The sequence below is a fragment of the Penicillium cosmopolitanum genome, assembly GCF_028827165.1.
Source record: "Penicillium cosmopolitanum strain IBT 29677 chromosome Unknown utg000009l:1.0-9042332.0:1.0-9050551.0, whole genome shotgun sequence".
Taxonomy (NCBI): domain Eukaryota; kingdom Fungi; phylum Ascomycota; class Eurotiomycetes; order Eurotiales; family Aspergillaceae; genus Penicillium; species Penicillium cosmopolitanum.
In genome coordinates this window covers 520,142-534,500 of record NW_026622679.1, presented here as the reverse complement: position 1 = coordinate 534,500, position 14,359 = coordinate 520,142, and the positions used below count along the sequence as shown (strand labels likewise).

The 14,359-nt window shown below is 46.1% G+C and overlaps 3 protein-coding genes across 3 annotated transcripts; 1 reads left to right on the top strand and 2 right to left on the bottom strand.

Moving 5' to 3' along the window:
• Window positions 1-1,745: 1,745 nt before the first annotated feature.
• On the top strand, window positions 1,746-2,804 carry N7509_008293 (uncharacterized protein; the record flags this gene model as incomplete). Its single annotated transcript, XM_056632930.1, has 1 exon — window positions 1,746-2,804. The coding sequence occupies one exon, from the start codon at window positions 1,746-1,748 to the stop codon at window positions 2,802-2,804; it is 1,059 nt and encodes a 352-aa protein (XP_056483550.1).
• Window positions 2,805-5,737: 2,933 nt separating this feature from the next.
• On the bottom strand, window positions 5,738-6,777 carry N7509_008292 (carbon-nitrogen hydrolase family protein; the record flags this gene model as incomplete). The annotated part of the gene is made up of 4 exons (XM_056632929.1): window positions 5,738-6,075; window positions 6,132-6,535; window positions 6,587-6,675; window positions 6,733-6,777. 4 exons carry the CDS (start codon window positions 6,775-6,777, stop codon window positions 5,738-5,740), a joined length of 876 nt encoding a protein of 291 aa, XP_056483549.1.
• A 3,682-nt stretch (window positions 6,778-10,459) lies between these two features.
• On the bottom strand, window positions 10,460-12,519 carry N7509_008291 (uncharacterized protein; the record flags this gene model as incomplete). Its single annotated transcript, XM_056632928.1, has 8 exons — window positions 10,460-10,643; window positions 10,699-11,028; window positions 11,077-11,130; window positions 11,181-11,267; window positions 11,317-11,774; window positions 11,824-11,926; window positions 12,033-12,257; window positions 12,326-12,519. The coding sequence occupies 8 exons, from the start codon at window positions 12,517-12,519 to the stop codon at window positions 10,460-10,462; spliced, it is 1,635 nt and encodes a 544-aa protein (XP_056483548.1).
• Window positions 12,520-14,359: the final 1,840 nt, after the last annotated feature.

Here is a 14,359-nt window from a genome sequence, read left to right as displayed (position 1 = left end):
GCAACCCTCTTGGAGACACACGGGCAATCTGGAAGATATTGGTGGTTGACTGATGGCAACTGATGAAGCTCGTTAAGGCTGTGCCATGGGTAAATCATCGGCCCTGTCCAGTCACTGGGGACCAAGCTTGGTTAGTAGAGAGCAACCGACATACACTGCCGGCTGGAGCGTATACGAGGGCTCTCTGCAAGACACGGTCGGCCTAGTGGAGGGAGACCTCCCTAGGTAACGCGAAACGAGAGCAACAGCTCTCGCGGGGCGTGGTGTACAATGGCAGCCACTGTGGCAGGGCTGGGTCCTGCCAAGAGACTGTTTGTATAGCCCGAGAGGACGGATGCGCGTGTCGGTGTACAAAGAGACGGGAGTCAACTACCTCACTCGCACTGGGGGCCTGAGACTGACCTAGGTCGGTTGAAGCGGTGTCGTCCTAGTTGGCCTGCCCATGATGTATGCTTAAGGAGCAAACTAAGAGACACCCAGGGTGAGAGGCCTGGTGAACCTCAAGAGTCCAGAAACCTCAATTATCGGGTGAAAAACTGGGGTAGTGGTCTATGCAAGTAGGCCTGTCAAAGCTACTTAATGTCTTTTGGGCCGCCATCCCGGGCAAGACACACCCGTTCAGTCCCTTGATATCACGCGAGAGAGCACATATCAGGCAAGTTATTCAGGACCAATGGGCAGAGGAATGGAAAGGGTCGAAGACTGGCAGCCACCTGCGCCGGATTGACAACACCTTGCCAGCCAAGTACACACGTGGCCTCTACGGTTCCCTCCCGAGGAACCGGGCTTATCTACTCACCCAATTGCGAACTGGCCACTGCTGGCTATCAACATATGCAAAGACGTTTCGCTTCCGCGACAATGACCTATGTGTCTGTGGCGAACGCGAGAGTGTAAGCCATGTTCTGCTAGACTGTCCAGAGCTGAGAGCACTTCGGCGAGAGCTCCGAGAAAAGGTCGGCGAGGCGTTCAACAGCATTTCAACCCTACTAGGAGGGTCTGGAGGAGAGGAGAGAGGTAAGGTTAGCCATGCTTCGAAGGCGAAGACGGTGGAAGCCGTCTTGGACTTCGCTGAAGCATCACAACGGTTTCAAAGCCGAGCACCATGAAGACAACATGAGAACGAAGGGCTAGGGAGCCACGAAAGGCTTCGGCGAGGCATTAAGGTCGCTTAGGAAATTAGACACGGCAATTACGAAGAGACACATGTATATAGTTGTTGAATCCTGCATATCGTTCGCGAGGGGTCGGGGTAAATGAAATCATCCATCCATCCATCCAATTGAACTACTGGGGGGTTAAAATATTTCCCCCCCCCCCAGCTAGAACCCAACCCGCCCCATTGTTCCGTCCAACTGGAAAAAGTGCGACTTTCTTTTCACCAGCTGCTCTTATTCCGAATTACTTTGGGTTTGTTGAAGGCGTCACGGGGATTTTAATTATCATGGACCATTTTAATGTGTTAGAATCCAGTCAAGATCTTCAAGTTTATGAGCTCCTCCGTCCTGCAGGTTAGCATCGCATCTTCTTCTTCGGCCCGACCATAAACTAACCTGTGTACAAGGCGTGATCGAGAGCATATACAAAATTCATCATGATCAAGGCGTTTTATCAAACACCATCGTTTGCGCGGTATATAAGCGACCAGATAACGTGCCCCTATCTCTAGCCATTGTGTACAAAGCCCTTCCCTTAGTGATCTCGAACATCCAGCCTTGGCAACAATTCTTGTTGATTAGCCATCGATGAAGAAGATGGGCAGGAAAAGGACCTGGCAAGCACGTTTGAAGAGGATTTGTTTCAAAGACTGTGTCAGATTCATTGATGATGTGGCGGGGAAAGAGCATTTCACTCAGTTGCTGCAGGTGGAGCACAACACTTGGTTTAATACCGACGATAAGACGAAGCCACTGTGGAGAGTAGTGGTCAATGGTTCGCAAATACTATTTGTGTTTCACCACTCAGTCTGTGATGGCCGGTCGGGGATGATATTTCACCGCAGTCTGCTCGCTGCATTAAATAAAGTCACCAGGAAGCAAGAAGAGAGCGGCCAAGAAGATATCTTCCCGACTGATTTCAATGTGCCAAATTATGAGCTTATGCCCGAGTCAATGGCTCTTTTTCGGCTCCTCGGCATGAGATTCAACATTTACATTGGTCTACTGAGCTATCTATTTTCTATCTTGGTCAAGTTCTTCTTACGGAAGAATTATACCTTTTTCACCGACGTCATCTTCAAAGACAATTTTCCCTCCAAAGACAACCCAGTGCCTCTCCCAGAACGGCCTCTTACCAAGCTCAAAAGGATCTGTCTCAGCCCATCACAGCTCGAGGCATCTCTTAATGCCTGCAAGAAACATAAGACTTCATTCACTGCTCTCATTGGAACACTGATTCATGTGACACTTGCATGTGAAGTTTATCCAGTAGCGAAACTGGGTCTGTCATACTTTGCAATTGACCTACGGCGTTTCCTGCCGGCCGAGTATTCTAGCATTATTGGAAATTATGTATCAAGTCACCAGTCTAATCAGTGGCTAAATATTTACCGCCAAGCTGGTGTCATGTCCCCAGCTATCGATACACAAATTGCGCATATGTGGCAGCTAAGCCAAAGAACCAAGGCTGACCTTGATTCTGCGATGCTCACGCATCACACACCACTTCCAGTTGCGAACGCTTTAGGGTTGACAGCCATTGGGGAAGATGATGAGACCATCACGACCGGGATATATCATGTTCTAGATGTTGCTGTCACGAAGTCCTTTTGTGTGTCAAGTTTGGTGGAACCAAACTTTGAATAGTTTGGGCCTTGGCAACTGGAAAGCGCTGAGTTCTCTGTGTCAGCGCAAAAATCACAGGTTGGGCCTATGTTGTATTTTGCAATGGCGAGCGTGAAAGATAGCCAGTGTGTAATTAATGTCAGCTACGAAGAGGACATACTCCAGAATGGAGTTGTCCGGAGGATCATTGAGGGGGCGGAAAGACGGTTAATTATGCTGCTAGAAGCCGAAAGGTGTAGTTGAAATTTGAAAGCTAATACAACGAAGTGACTCATAAATTTGAGTATAATCAGATACCATACCGCATTAGCTATGCACGACTCTAACTGGATGCTCGTAATATTTAGCAGGCACAAGTCATCTCTATCCGACTCTTCCTAGCGGAAGCACGGAATCACCGCCATCATCTTCCCTGCTTGTGAAGGCAGTCTCAATGGTAAGTGTCCTGCTAATACGAAGAAAACTGCTCTATTTACATAGCTGCTTCTCCACGTGCGCCCAACTGATATTAGTGTGATCATAGGACTTTCCCTGATCTCCCTGAGACTGTTCTGTTTAACTTTACCGTAATGGCCGTGCCGTCAGACTTAAATCGTCCGTAAAGTCAGTGACGGTAGAAAGAACGCCCGTTCTTGCGTCGCGCTAGCCGTCTCGTGGTTTAGTGCAGTTAATTTAACCTCGGCACTGCTTAATGACTAAACTAAAGAATTTAGATCTCGAGGAGTTAAGCATCGGCCATTTCGGAGAAAAGAAAAGAAAAGAAAAAAAGATAGATAAATCCCTCACGTGATGACAAAAAGTCCTAAACAGAGTACATAAGAATGTCTGGTTGTGATGTTACTTTTACAATATAGGTATTATAATCCCTGTAATAACCCACTGATTAAGAGGCTATCATATCAACGATAGCCTAGCGAGCGAAGCTATACTAATCCAAATTCAGCTTCTCATTTCACATACAATACCCACCACTTAGGTAGATAAACCAGCACATATGGTCAGGGGGCAGAGATAAGCACTAAAACTAATTATTCGTGAACATAGGGAAAAGCTACAAATTTCCCCCAAGAGACATTCCTCAAGTAGATAGCACCGGTAAAAGCTCTACGTCACCTATTTTTCCAAGTAACGGTATATAATATATCCAGTATCAAATCAGGACTGTGAAGTGGAACTAACTAGTGTATCCACGGACAGTACCGGAACATACCCAGCGAAGGATTTAAGACACTCGCTCATGTAAATGTCGATATTCCGAGCTACATAATGTTTGAGACTGCTGAGTTTACCATCGACCCACCGCTTTATACCAGACACAGTTCGTCGTCGATATTGATCCATCCAGTTTTGTCCGCATCTAATCAGCCACAGATTGGGTAGCTGCACTTGTATTTGGGTCGAACTTTAGATCCTGGTTCCTTCTAAGAAAGTTGAAGGAGGACTGGCGTTTTTCCAGGGAGGTCTTTAGGACCAGTGACTAGAAATCAGTCAAAAGCGCTATACAAGCTCGCCAGAAGCTTACCAAAGCTTTTCAACAAGCGCAAAATTTACGCTCTTAAGTAAAAGAACAGACGTTGACAATTAAAGAGGTAGAACAGAGGATAAAAACAGTCTTTGGAACTCTTGCTAAATCAATAAACAAGATAGATCTTTGGACAGATGAAGGACCCCCCTAACCCAAAGATATCTATTTTATAGGCTAACAAGCTCAGACTATTGGTTTGTGCTTGCTGTTAATTTCCAATATATTACCAAGGGCTACTTAAAATAATAATTAAGCTAGAATAGTGAGTCAATTGTCACGGGATTCGAAGTATACCCCAGACTCCTATTCAAAGCCGATCCACGGCCGAATCCCCCGCGAGTCGCTCGTGTATGCAGGTTTGCCCTAACCCTAGCAATATTAGAACACACGACGATAACTATGATTCTTGTTCTTCAAGAATCAGTCTGTGCATCAACTGTCCAATCTGATCTCTACTATCCGATATCCTTGCCAAGTCACAGGTCTCTCGCCTGACAACTTAGTAACCATTATATTTATAGAACAAAGCAATACACGCCTAAGTGTTACTTGGAAGATTAGAATACTAGTAGTAGAGAAGGAGAAGTTAGGGAACAGGAAGAGGGATGTTTGTAGATCAAAGGTACACAAGATACATGTCACGAGGCAGTAGCCCTAAAAGATAGGTAAAATACAAAAAGTCTGCTATAATGATGGATCAATACTACTAGTATAAGAAAAACTAATTGGATGAGATACGGTAGTATAACTATGATTTGGAAGGTATTTTCTATAGATATAGTATTGTATACGGTATTTCGAAGCTGGGTGTAGGCGCCATGGAAATATTTCTGGGTTACCTATATGATAAATCAAGTTGATTGTAAATCAATTTAGTCTTCTCCGTGTTTATATAGCCTCGTGTATCCCCTCATAAATATGAAGAATAATCTAATTTCTTTAAAAAACAACAATATACATTCTCTTAACTTCCATAGGATAGGGATGGTTGTGATGTCCATATAGTACAGACATCCTTTGTTGGCGGGGCTTACAGCATCATAAGTTATTATGAGTAAAAAGGTCCTGAGAAAACAATCCGTGTGTTTTTATCTAATGGCTCTCCACTTATAGAGTCACATGGTGCAATATTGTAATGTTGTAATGTAACTAGAATTTGTGCTTTCTCTGATACATTTTATCAGCCAAAGATTACAGAGATCACTAGAACAGGTACCCATGACGCGCATCTGTTTGTTCTTTGAATGGATTATCTACATGTCTTTCCGGACGTCATTTAAACTTTGTCTGGGATCTCTTCCAAATCCTTCCTGACACCTTTTAAGGCCTCGCTTTCTAGGACTTGTTTTTATGAAGTATGAGAAACTGAAATTTCTTTTCGGATGTCTTATGCGGAAGAAGATTCTAGATCGACATTCAAATCAATGATTCAGGACCCTCTACGCGACGAATGCCGGTAAACATAATGCCAATCTTCCTTCCCAATGTCCTGCCGAACCTTATATGTCTTCTCCGCAATATCCAGAAGTTCCAGATCCATATCAACAACCCGAACGCCCTCTTCTGTTCCCATCTTCACTACCGGCCCGATCATCGGGAGCGCAACCTGAGACATGCCCAGGAAGTTCTCCTTCGGACCTGTTGCGTTAACAAAGATGATGCCGCAGGTATTCTCGAAGCAGCGGGATGTGATAGTGGATTCTAGGAAGAGGGCCTCCGAGGCTGGGATGTGGCGAAGGGTCTGCGGAGAAGCATCGTGTGGTGTCCCTGAAAGAGTAAGTCACTGATATTTCAGATCCGAGAAAAGGAGTGAGGTGGCTTACAAAAACTGGGGACAATGACTATGTCAGCGCCGTCGGCGATCAACTCGCGGAATGCCTCTGGGAACGCCAGATCCCAGCAGATTAGCATGCCGATGCGGCCGATCGGCGTGTTGATTGCCTCGTGGCGCTCCAGAGCCGATGAGGTCAGATACGGACGCTCCGGGTGCCAGATATTCTTCTTGCGGTAGCAGCCGAGGATAGCGCCGTCGTTCGAGATGAAGTACGCGGTGTTGTAGAAGACCGCCGTGCCATTGGGCACCGCATGTTTCTCAATGATAGTGCCAGGGACAAGGCAGATCTTGAGCTCCTTCGCAAGAGCCTGATAGTTGACGAGGTATTTGGCTGACTCGCCGGCTTGGACAGCCCAGCAAGGGTCGTTTGGGCTCCAGCCGGTTAGATGGTATCTGGGCGGAGTGAGCAGCGGCTTCTGGGACAGAATAAACAGATACACCTACTCAGGGAGAACAGCTAGTTCTGCACCGTCAGCCGCTGCTTGGCGGATATAGTTGCATGCTCTGGCATGGTTGTCTTCAGTTGCCAGCTCCTGCACGTCTCCGAATTAGTTATCTGCGTCATTGATTTACGGACTTGGCGGAGACACCTTGATGTACCACTGGATAATCGCAACGCGGCGAGTAGGCGCCATTCTTGGATCAAGTCAGCTGAAATCGGTATGTATATAATTTAAGATAGTAGTTGTCCAGCAGATAATTTCTAAATTCATGCCGAGGGTTTTATAATACTCCAGCGACACCAATTACTTCGAGTTGGAGATGGTGGGCCGCGGACTCATGCGCGAATCAGCGTGCCGTAAAAGAAATAACCCTCGCCGAACCTCTATTCTCGATGAACATGCCATGCCATTCGCCCCATCATTACGTCACTCACGGAATTACAAGCGGACTTTTGACCGCCGACAGCGGAAGCCATAGTGCAAACCTTTGAAAGAATTTAGTGTGTTGGATTGAATTCAAAAGACTGCTTTAGCCGCTTCCGCTTCATACAGCGTTCCAGAGGAGGAAAGGTCCTGCTGATTGACCCAGATCAGATTAGGGCAGGCTATCTGACACCAGATCGTAGGAGAATCATTCATCGGTAAGATGCTTTTTAACAGGTTGCATTGCGGCTGCGTAGTAACTAGTATTAAGACTATTACAGATCACAATATCAATGAGCGCTAGACTGAGATTCATAAGGGCTCTCTTTTTTTAGCAAGGTTGACTCACTAAATTATAGAGACCTATCATCGTTGGTAGCGATGGCGACGGTGACACTGATAGCAACGACCTTACGATATCAGATCCCCCCCCCTGCTGGCGTTGTATTCCGAGACCCTAGTCGCGCCAGTCGGGATGAGTCGGTGCGTTCTAATCGTCCTACGATTAAGGCTAAGGATGCCTATTACGACCAATATTCCTCACGATCTTGTTTTGTCGGGCTTTTGGCGGAACGTGGAGCTCCCGCGAGCCTCGCGTTGAAATCTCAGATGCGTCACAATTTGAATAAGTTCACTAGATGTGATGAAGTTACAGAATACCTACGTCTCGACTTCTGAAAGCCTACAATCTATGTCTGTTGCGCCAAAAATATCACTCGGTTTAGTACGTATCTAAATCTGTGCGACTTTCGTGACGGTAGTAGTAAGTGCGATAACTGCGTTGCCGCTAGACGAACATACTTTGAACTTCTAGAGCATGAGGTAGCAGTTCTATGCTGATGAACACTATATGAACCTTTTAGTAGGACCTTCTAGTTTAGTACTATATTATCTCCCGTTCGTATTGATATTTGGATACTTCGGTAATACTTTCCTAGGCTTCTGGAATTCTTTAATCTATACGTGGTGTATGAAGGGGTAGGACTCTCTTAACCAAATCGAAATTAAGAAGAGACCTAAGGGCCAGGTAGAGGGAATGACCACATAGTCATGACTATAGAGAAGTGGTTGTTTAGATAGTGAAGAGGTAGTGTACCTCGAGATAGGCCTGTGCACGGGACCGAAAAGACCGCAACCAGGACCGTACCGGACCGGACCGCGCGGTCTTTGGTCCCAGATATTGAGACCGGTTGTGAAGGAGAAGATAGGGAGTCTCCTGACAAGATTATATTCTCTTTGAAAAGATCCCTTGATAGAGCCCCAAGGAGGACCTGTCAAGTCCCCTACCTTTCGAGCTCGTCTCGAAAGCCTTTATGAAGGATGTCTACACAAACCTTGTTCCTTTCATACTGACCCCTTTTAGAAGGCCACTTGTTACGCCAACAATACAAAGAGGTATAGGGAATGCGGAAGAAATGCCTATGCACCACCAGAGTTGATACATCACCTCGCTTGCCTGCCTGCATACGCACACAGGAATCCACTCAAAAGGAGAAGTTGGATCCTCTTAGGAGGACCAGCGATTAGTCTGAATATCATCATACCAATATCAGGCACATCTCCCATTCTTCACTCGTATCCTTATCGTATCAGGATGCCCTCAAGAAATGGTCCTAACACCCCTGCTTGCCGATTGATCCTGTTAACTATGTCATGTAATCGGAAGATCTTGAAGACAAACGGTCCCATATAGAGGGTCTTGAGAGCATATATATCGTATAGCGCCTAAGACCGTTCGTGGATTATTATCAATACATCTAGTCATAATACCTCTTGGTAATTTATTTTGCTGCTGCTAAATTACCCTAGGAACATAGAGATATTTTACCGTTCTTTATAGAGCGAGGATATAAATGGTGTATATTCTTTAACTAGCAGATACCTGAAGTCTGTGATTAGTAGAGCTAAATATTACCCTGTTAAGATGAATCAACTAATACTGAGACGTAGGAAGCACGCGTCTATATAAGCCGATTATAGGAAATATAGGACATCTGAGACGAGACCTAATAAGACGTAAGATACATAGAGGAACGCCAGCGATAATATGAAATTGGTATCGACTTAAGGAAGATTTATGCATAGGAGATATAGTCTACATCATAGCTAGATACTAGCGAATAGATTAGCCAAGATGTAAGCTCGCTAAGTAAGTAAGTAACCCTTATAAGATCGTTGTAAAGTCAGATATTCGTATCCAATCAATCTACCAGACTTGATTCGTGTTCACTTAGTGTTTATATCTAAAGAAAACTACCCAGGACCTCCAGGAAAGAGCCACTCTTCGGACAGGTTGTCGACCCTACGCCACTAGTGGAAGTGACTGGCGACTCGGAATGGGAAGTTCAAGATATAATTTCCGTCCGGATATACTACTGAAAACTCTTGAAACTATAGTTAAAGTGAAATGGATTAGTAATAAAGAATAAAGATGACAACTGGAATCTGGTGAGAGATTTCATGAACGCACCCGAAAACTAATGGAGTTCCACCGTCGGTATTCCGATCTATCTGTAACTCCCAAACGATTTACAGATTTAGGCCCAAGCTGCATTAAACGACTGATTTGAACCTGACCATCCTGATAACGATAAACCAGCCTGATGAGAGTTGGTGGGCCAGGTCTTTTTAAAGAAGGGAGGAATATGACGACGTTGACGAAAAGGGAGCAAACATGTTACATGGCCAAATAGGGGTGATAAGAAAAGGCATTCGCTCCTTTTCCTGGAATACTCAAACACCACCTCACGAGATAGCTTTGTCTTTCTTCTCCTTCTCTATTCTTGATACTTTCACCAAATGGCACAAGTTGATCCCTGATTCCTTCCGGGTTGTGACATCTGCCAGTATACACTCTAGCGAATGAGGATCACGCGTAACTAAAATAGAATGAATTGATTGCTTGTAGATAAATGAGTGGCAGCCAGAGGATGTATTAAATACACATCTACAAAGTTGGTTCATATTGGATATGTGATGGTACAAAATGATCTGATTGAAATTGTCTGTCCCGATCTACAAGCCTTTTAAATTAGTCTGGCAGTCGGCCGAAGAGGAGTCTTGGCCCTGGTTGACGCCCACAGTCTAAACAAATGCAGGTAATTTAGATCCACTAGATTCAATTAAGCTTGTGCTTACAACGTTAGTAGTTGACACTTAGACCTGGCCGGCTGGTCTCACATTATATTGTGATCCAATTGGGACCTGTCACACGTAGAGGGGCATATCATGGACTGGTTGGGTCGGAAAAAGTAAGACCTTTACTGTGAATGAAAAAAAGGGTTCAATGGGTGCCTATTTGCGCTGGCTAAATGTGCGGAACAATCGAGATGGGTAGTTGGGCAGTGGATAGATACAGCATTGCACACGGAATTGGGACGGAACATTGGAATAAATACCACAGTACACTGTCTCGGTGAAGTAAAGGAACTATCTATGCTACCAATGTGGCCTAGTGCCCCATTCCCTTCTCCCGGTTTTCCTGCACAATCTTCCAGTACGTCTCCCGACTACGAATGCGGCAGGACTTGCCAAACTTGATCATCACGAGAAACACGGCTGCACAGGCCATACCAGCAAAAGCTGCCGATATGAAACAGTTCTGATAGCCCAAATTGTTTATCCATGGCGTAATACTATCATCATTAGTCATCCGGCTTATAAGATGGCAGATTAGTGTTGTGAACTCACCCGTAACCGATGGCAAAGGACATTGTGTTCCGCACCAGAATCACACTAGCGATTGCAATGCCACTCAGTTCTCGGTAGCTATCAACAAGGTAGTTGACACTTAGCGTGATGCCGCAGGTAGTGGTGAATGCTAACATGCACATAGCTGCGACTAGACCAAACCAATGAACTTCGTGTGCAGCGCCGACACCCCACAGCAGGAGGGATCCAGGTACGAGGATTAAACAGGCAAGGAAGGGCCAGAGACGATGCTCTGCCTCCATGATCCCACCGTTGCGACGGGCCAGTTTAATCGTCAGCCAGTCACTGAATCGGCCGGTGAAAATGGAGCTGTTGTTTATGAGTATTGGATTGTGGAACTTTCGTAGAGAAACTTACCCGAGGATAACTCCCAGGCAGCATGCTAAGTAGCTGAGGCCGACCATAGAAGAACTGAGACGTGTTAGATTCTTACCCCTGACCGTAGTGAGCTTGGGGCTTACCTAAGGTTATATGGGGCCGATCCCAGAATGATCGACGCAGTTCCGTTGAGGATATTGAACAGAACCAGGTAAGATCCATACGAGAAACTATCCAAACATTAGCTTTCAGTCATCCGTGGAGCTAGGAGGGAGGGACGCATGCCCAGCATAGAAGATCACCGGCCATGACAGGTAGTTCAAAGTCTGCCAAATCCGACGCAACATGGTGTTCTGCTTCTGGCGAGGGCCCAAAAGCGAGAGCTTCTGCACATAAGACTTCTTGGTGTAGAATACGCCAGTTTCCGCAGACGGGGAAGAATAATCAGAGACCGGCACGACTTTCTCAGGGTCATCACTATGAGAGCGGTGGCAGTAGCTCAGTTGAACGTTGGCGATAGTGGCATCTTCAACATGTTCGCGAACGTAGTTGGTTTCTTCCATGAAGAAAAAGAGGAAGATCATGGCACAACCAACAAAGATACTGGGCCAGTAGAAGACCCAGCGCCAGCCCTGGTACTCGGCGATGAAACCACAGATCACCGGTGCAAAGGAGTTACTGCCAGCGAGGAAAAGGGCGTATAGCCCCATATAGGTTCCGCGCTCATGGGTGAAGTACTGACACTGTTAGTACTTGGTGCCTCGCAGGTTCGGGATGCGGACGTACCACATCGGTCACCGTAATCTCCGGTAGGGCTTCGATAGGGGCAGTGAAAAAGCCAGAGAGGACGTTTCGTGCAATCCATTGGCCGTTGGTGTGTGCATAGGGACTGAAATGAAGTTAGGAATGGTGTCTTTTTTCCCGAGGCATCAAAACTCCTTACCCCCACATTGTTGTACCCTAACACTTGTTAGCCATGGTTCTTCATGTATCACCTCAGCAAAGCACCTACCAAAATGCCTGCCAACGACAATATATAAGTCAATCGCTTGCCAAATTGCATTGCAAAGGGCTGCCAGAAGAGCAGACCCCATCCCATCAACAAAAACATATACCCCGTGCCTTCATTAAGAGTGCTGACCGGCAGTCCTGTCTGTTTCGAGAGCGGTGTGATCACCGAGTAGAGGACGGAGGTGGCGATACCGGCGAACAATGTATATCTAGAAGATCCGCGTGGCTCATAAGTATTCACCTTCCGTAATCTACACTTGAATTTATTGATACTCACACGCTCACACAGACAGTTGACAAAAGTTTCCTCTTGGGACTCCAGTTCAGCGGATCATCCGGGTCATGCGAGGGTGTCGGGATCAGCACGATATCTCCATTCCCACTTTCCAAATGGCGAGTATGCAACACATGCTCTACATCGACAAGCGTGACGGTGCCAGGGATTGCCGAGCTATCCACAGCCAGCGCCATGATGAGCAGTCTCGTGGCAGAAGCAAAGAATCAAGGAAATAAAAAAATGAAATAGTGAGATACAGAGATGAGAAAGAGCCGACAGTTTTATGGCTGAGAATTGAATGGTGTTTAAAAGCACCAACCCGGGCCTTTTATACCCCCCAACTTTTGCACTTAAGAGGTTCTGGTATGCAGTCTCTAGGGTATGTCTAAATCGATCATTGCTTCCCCATGGGGCTGCTACGGGAAAAAGTTTGTTAGTCAGACGGGCTTTTCAAGGTTTGAGAGAGAGTCCTGGTTCAATTTTGGTTTGAGTGTCCCATAGAAGTCCACTTTGACCTTGCGAGTGGAAGCACGCACCCAATTGGGAGAATAGCCCGGGTCGGGCGTCTAAGCAAGTGACGGCTCATCCTTAGCTCCGAAATTCGTAGTTTAACTTCCGAGAATAGCATTCCAGGGCTTATCGTTCCGTGGCGGCTCTCCGGGGTCCAAGGCAAAAGTATATTATTTGTCGCGCATGCGGACTAAAGTCCGCTGGGATTTTAGTCCGTTGGAGATGAGGGTCGTCCCCACTAGTTTCCGTACACTTCGCGCGCTCACGCGTCCGACCACTACTTTTTTCTTCAACAACAATGGTACTCAGAACCCCCCTATCGCCTATTGATCCAAACGAGGCGAAATACTGCGTTATCTCCCTACCGGCGTGGTATTTTAGTTGGTCAGCACCTTGTTGGTCGCAGTATTCCCCAAATCGCTAAGGCTGTTCAATCATCGCCTACTACGGTGCATATAACTAGTATATCCTCAAGAAGAACAGGCAACGTCACGACGGCAATAGCATTCCACGCAGCGGCCATCCACCGATCCTATCGCGAAGCGATACGCGAAGGATTTTGACGTTAATTAAACGCGATCACTTTACCACCTATCACGATATACACGTCCGATGTGGCATTACTGCATCGAATAGTACTATACTTCGATTGCTAAACCAGTCTGGTTATGCCAACTGGCGGACCTCGAATATCACTTGAAGTGGCCCACATTCGCTATGAATGGGCTATAAAGCATCGAAATTGGACTTACCGCGACTGACGACGAGTTATTTGGAGTGACAAATATGTTCTTTGGAAATCGGCAAGGGCAACGCGAACCTTGATGCTTTAGGCTTAATCGGCTTGGCGAGAAATGGAAAAAAGAGTATATACAGCCGTAATCGAAGTCCAAAGTTAGGTCTATTATGATTTGGAGCGCGATCTAGGGGGGGTTCACTCAGATATTCATATCCTCTAGCACCCCTGAACAGTATGCAGCACGGTCGCTGAATATAAAACTAGGTACGTTTGCGCATGTGCTTAAAACCCGAACTGCACCAGAACTGGTAATATTACGGTATTTGGCCGAATTGTGGTTAGGTGGCGGCGTAATGCTTCGTACGAAACAATATTGGCTCGCGAGAGAGACTGCCTCCATCGAAGTCATGACGTATGTGGCATGACACTAGAGTATCGTTACGCCCCTGGACAAGTGAAGTACAGAGGATAATAGATCGCCAAACGGTGGAGGTAATGAGAGGCGTCGCTATGAAAAGGGCAAAATGAAATTTATTAGCTGAATGTAGTATTGATCTTGCCCGAGAGTTGAGTGTATTGAGACCGGATCCTGATAACTCCGATGGGGAGCCATGAGGAGAAAGACTTCCCTATTCTATTAAGAGGCAAATTAATCTATAAAAGATTGGTAGACTGATTTTCCCCCTTTCCCAACTTCTTATAATACGCATGACCCGATCCTTAACAGTTTAACTGCTACCACCCTATGATCCAATGAGTCGACCGAGCAGCAAACATGTCCAATC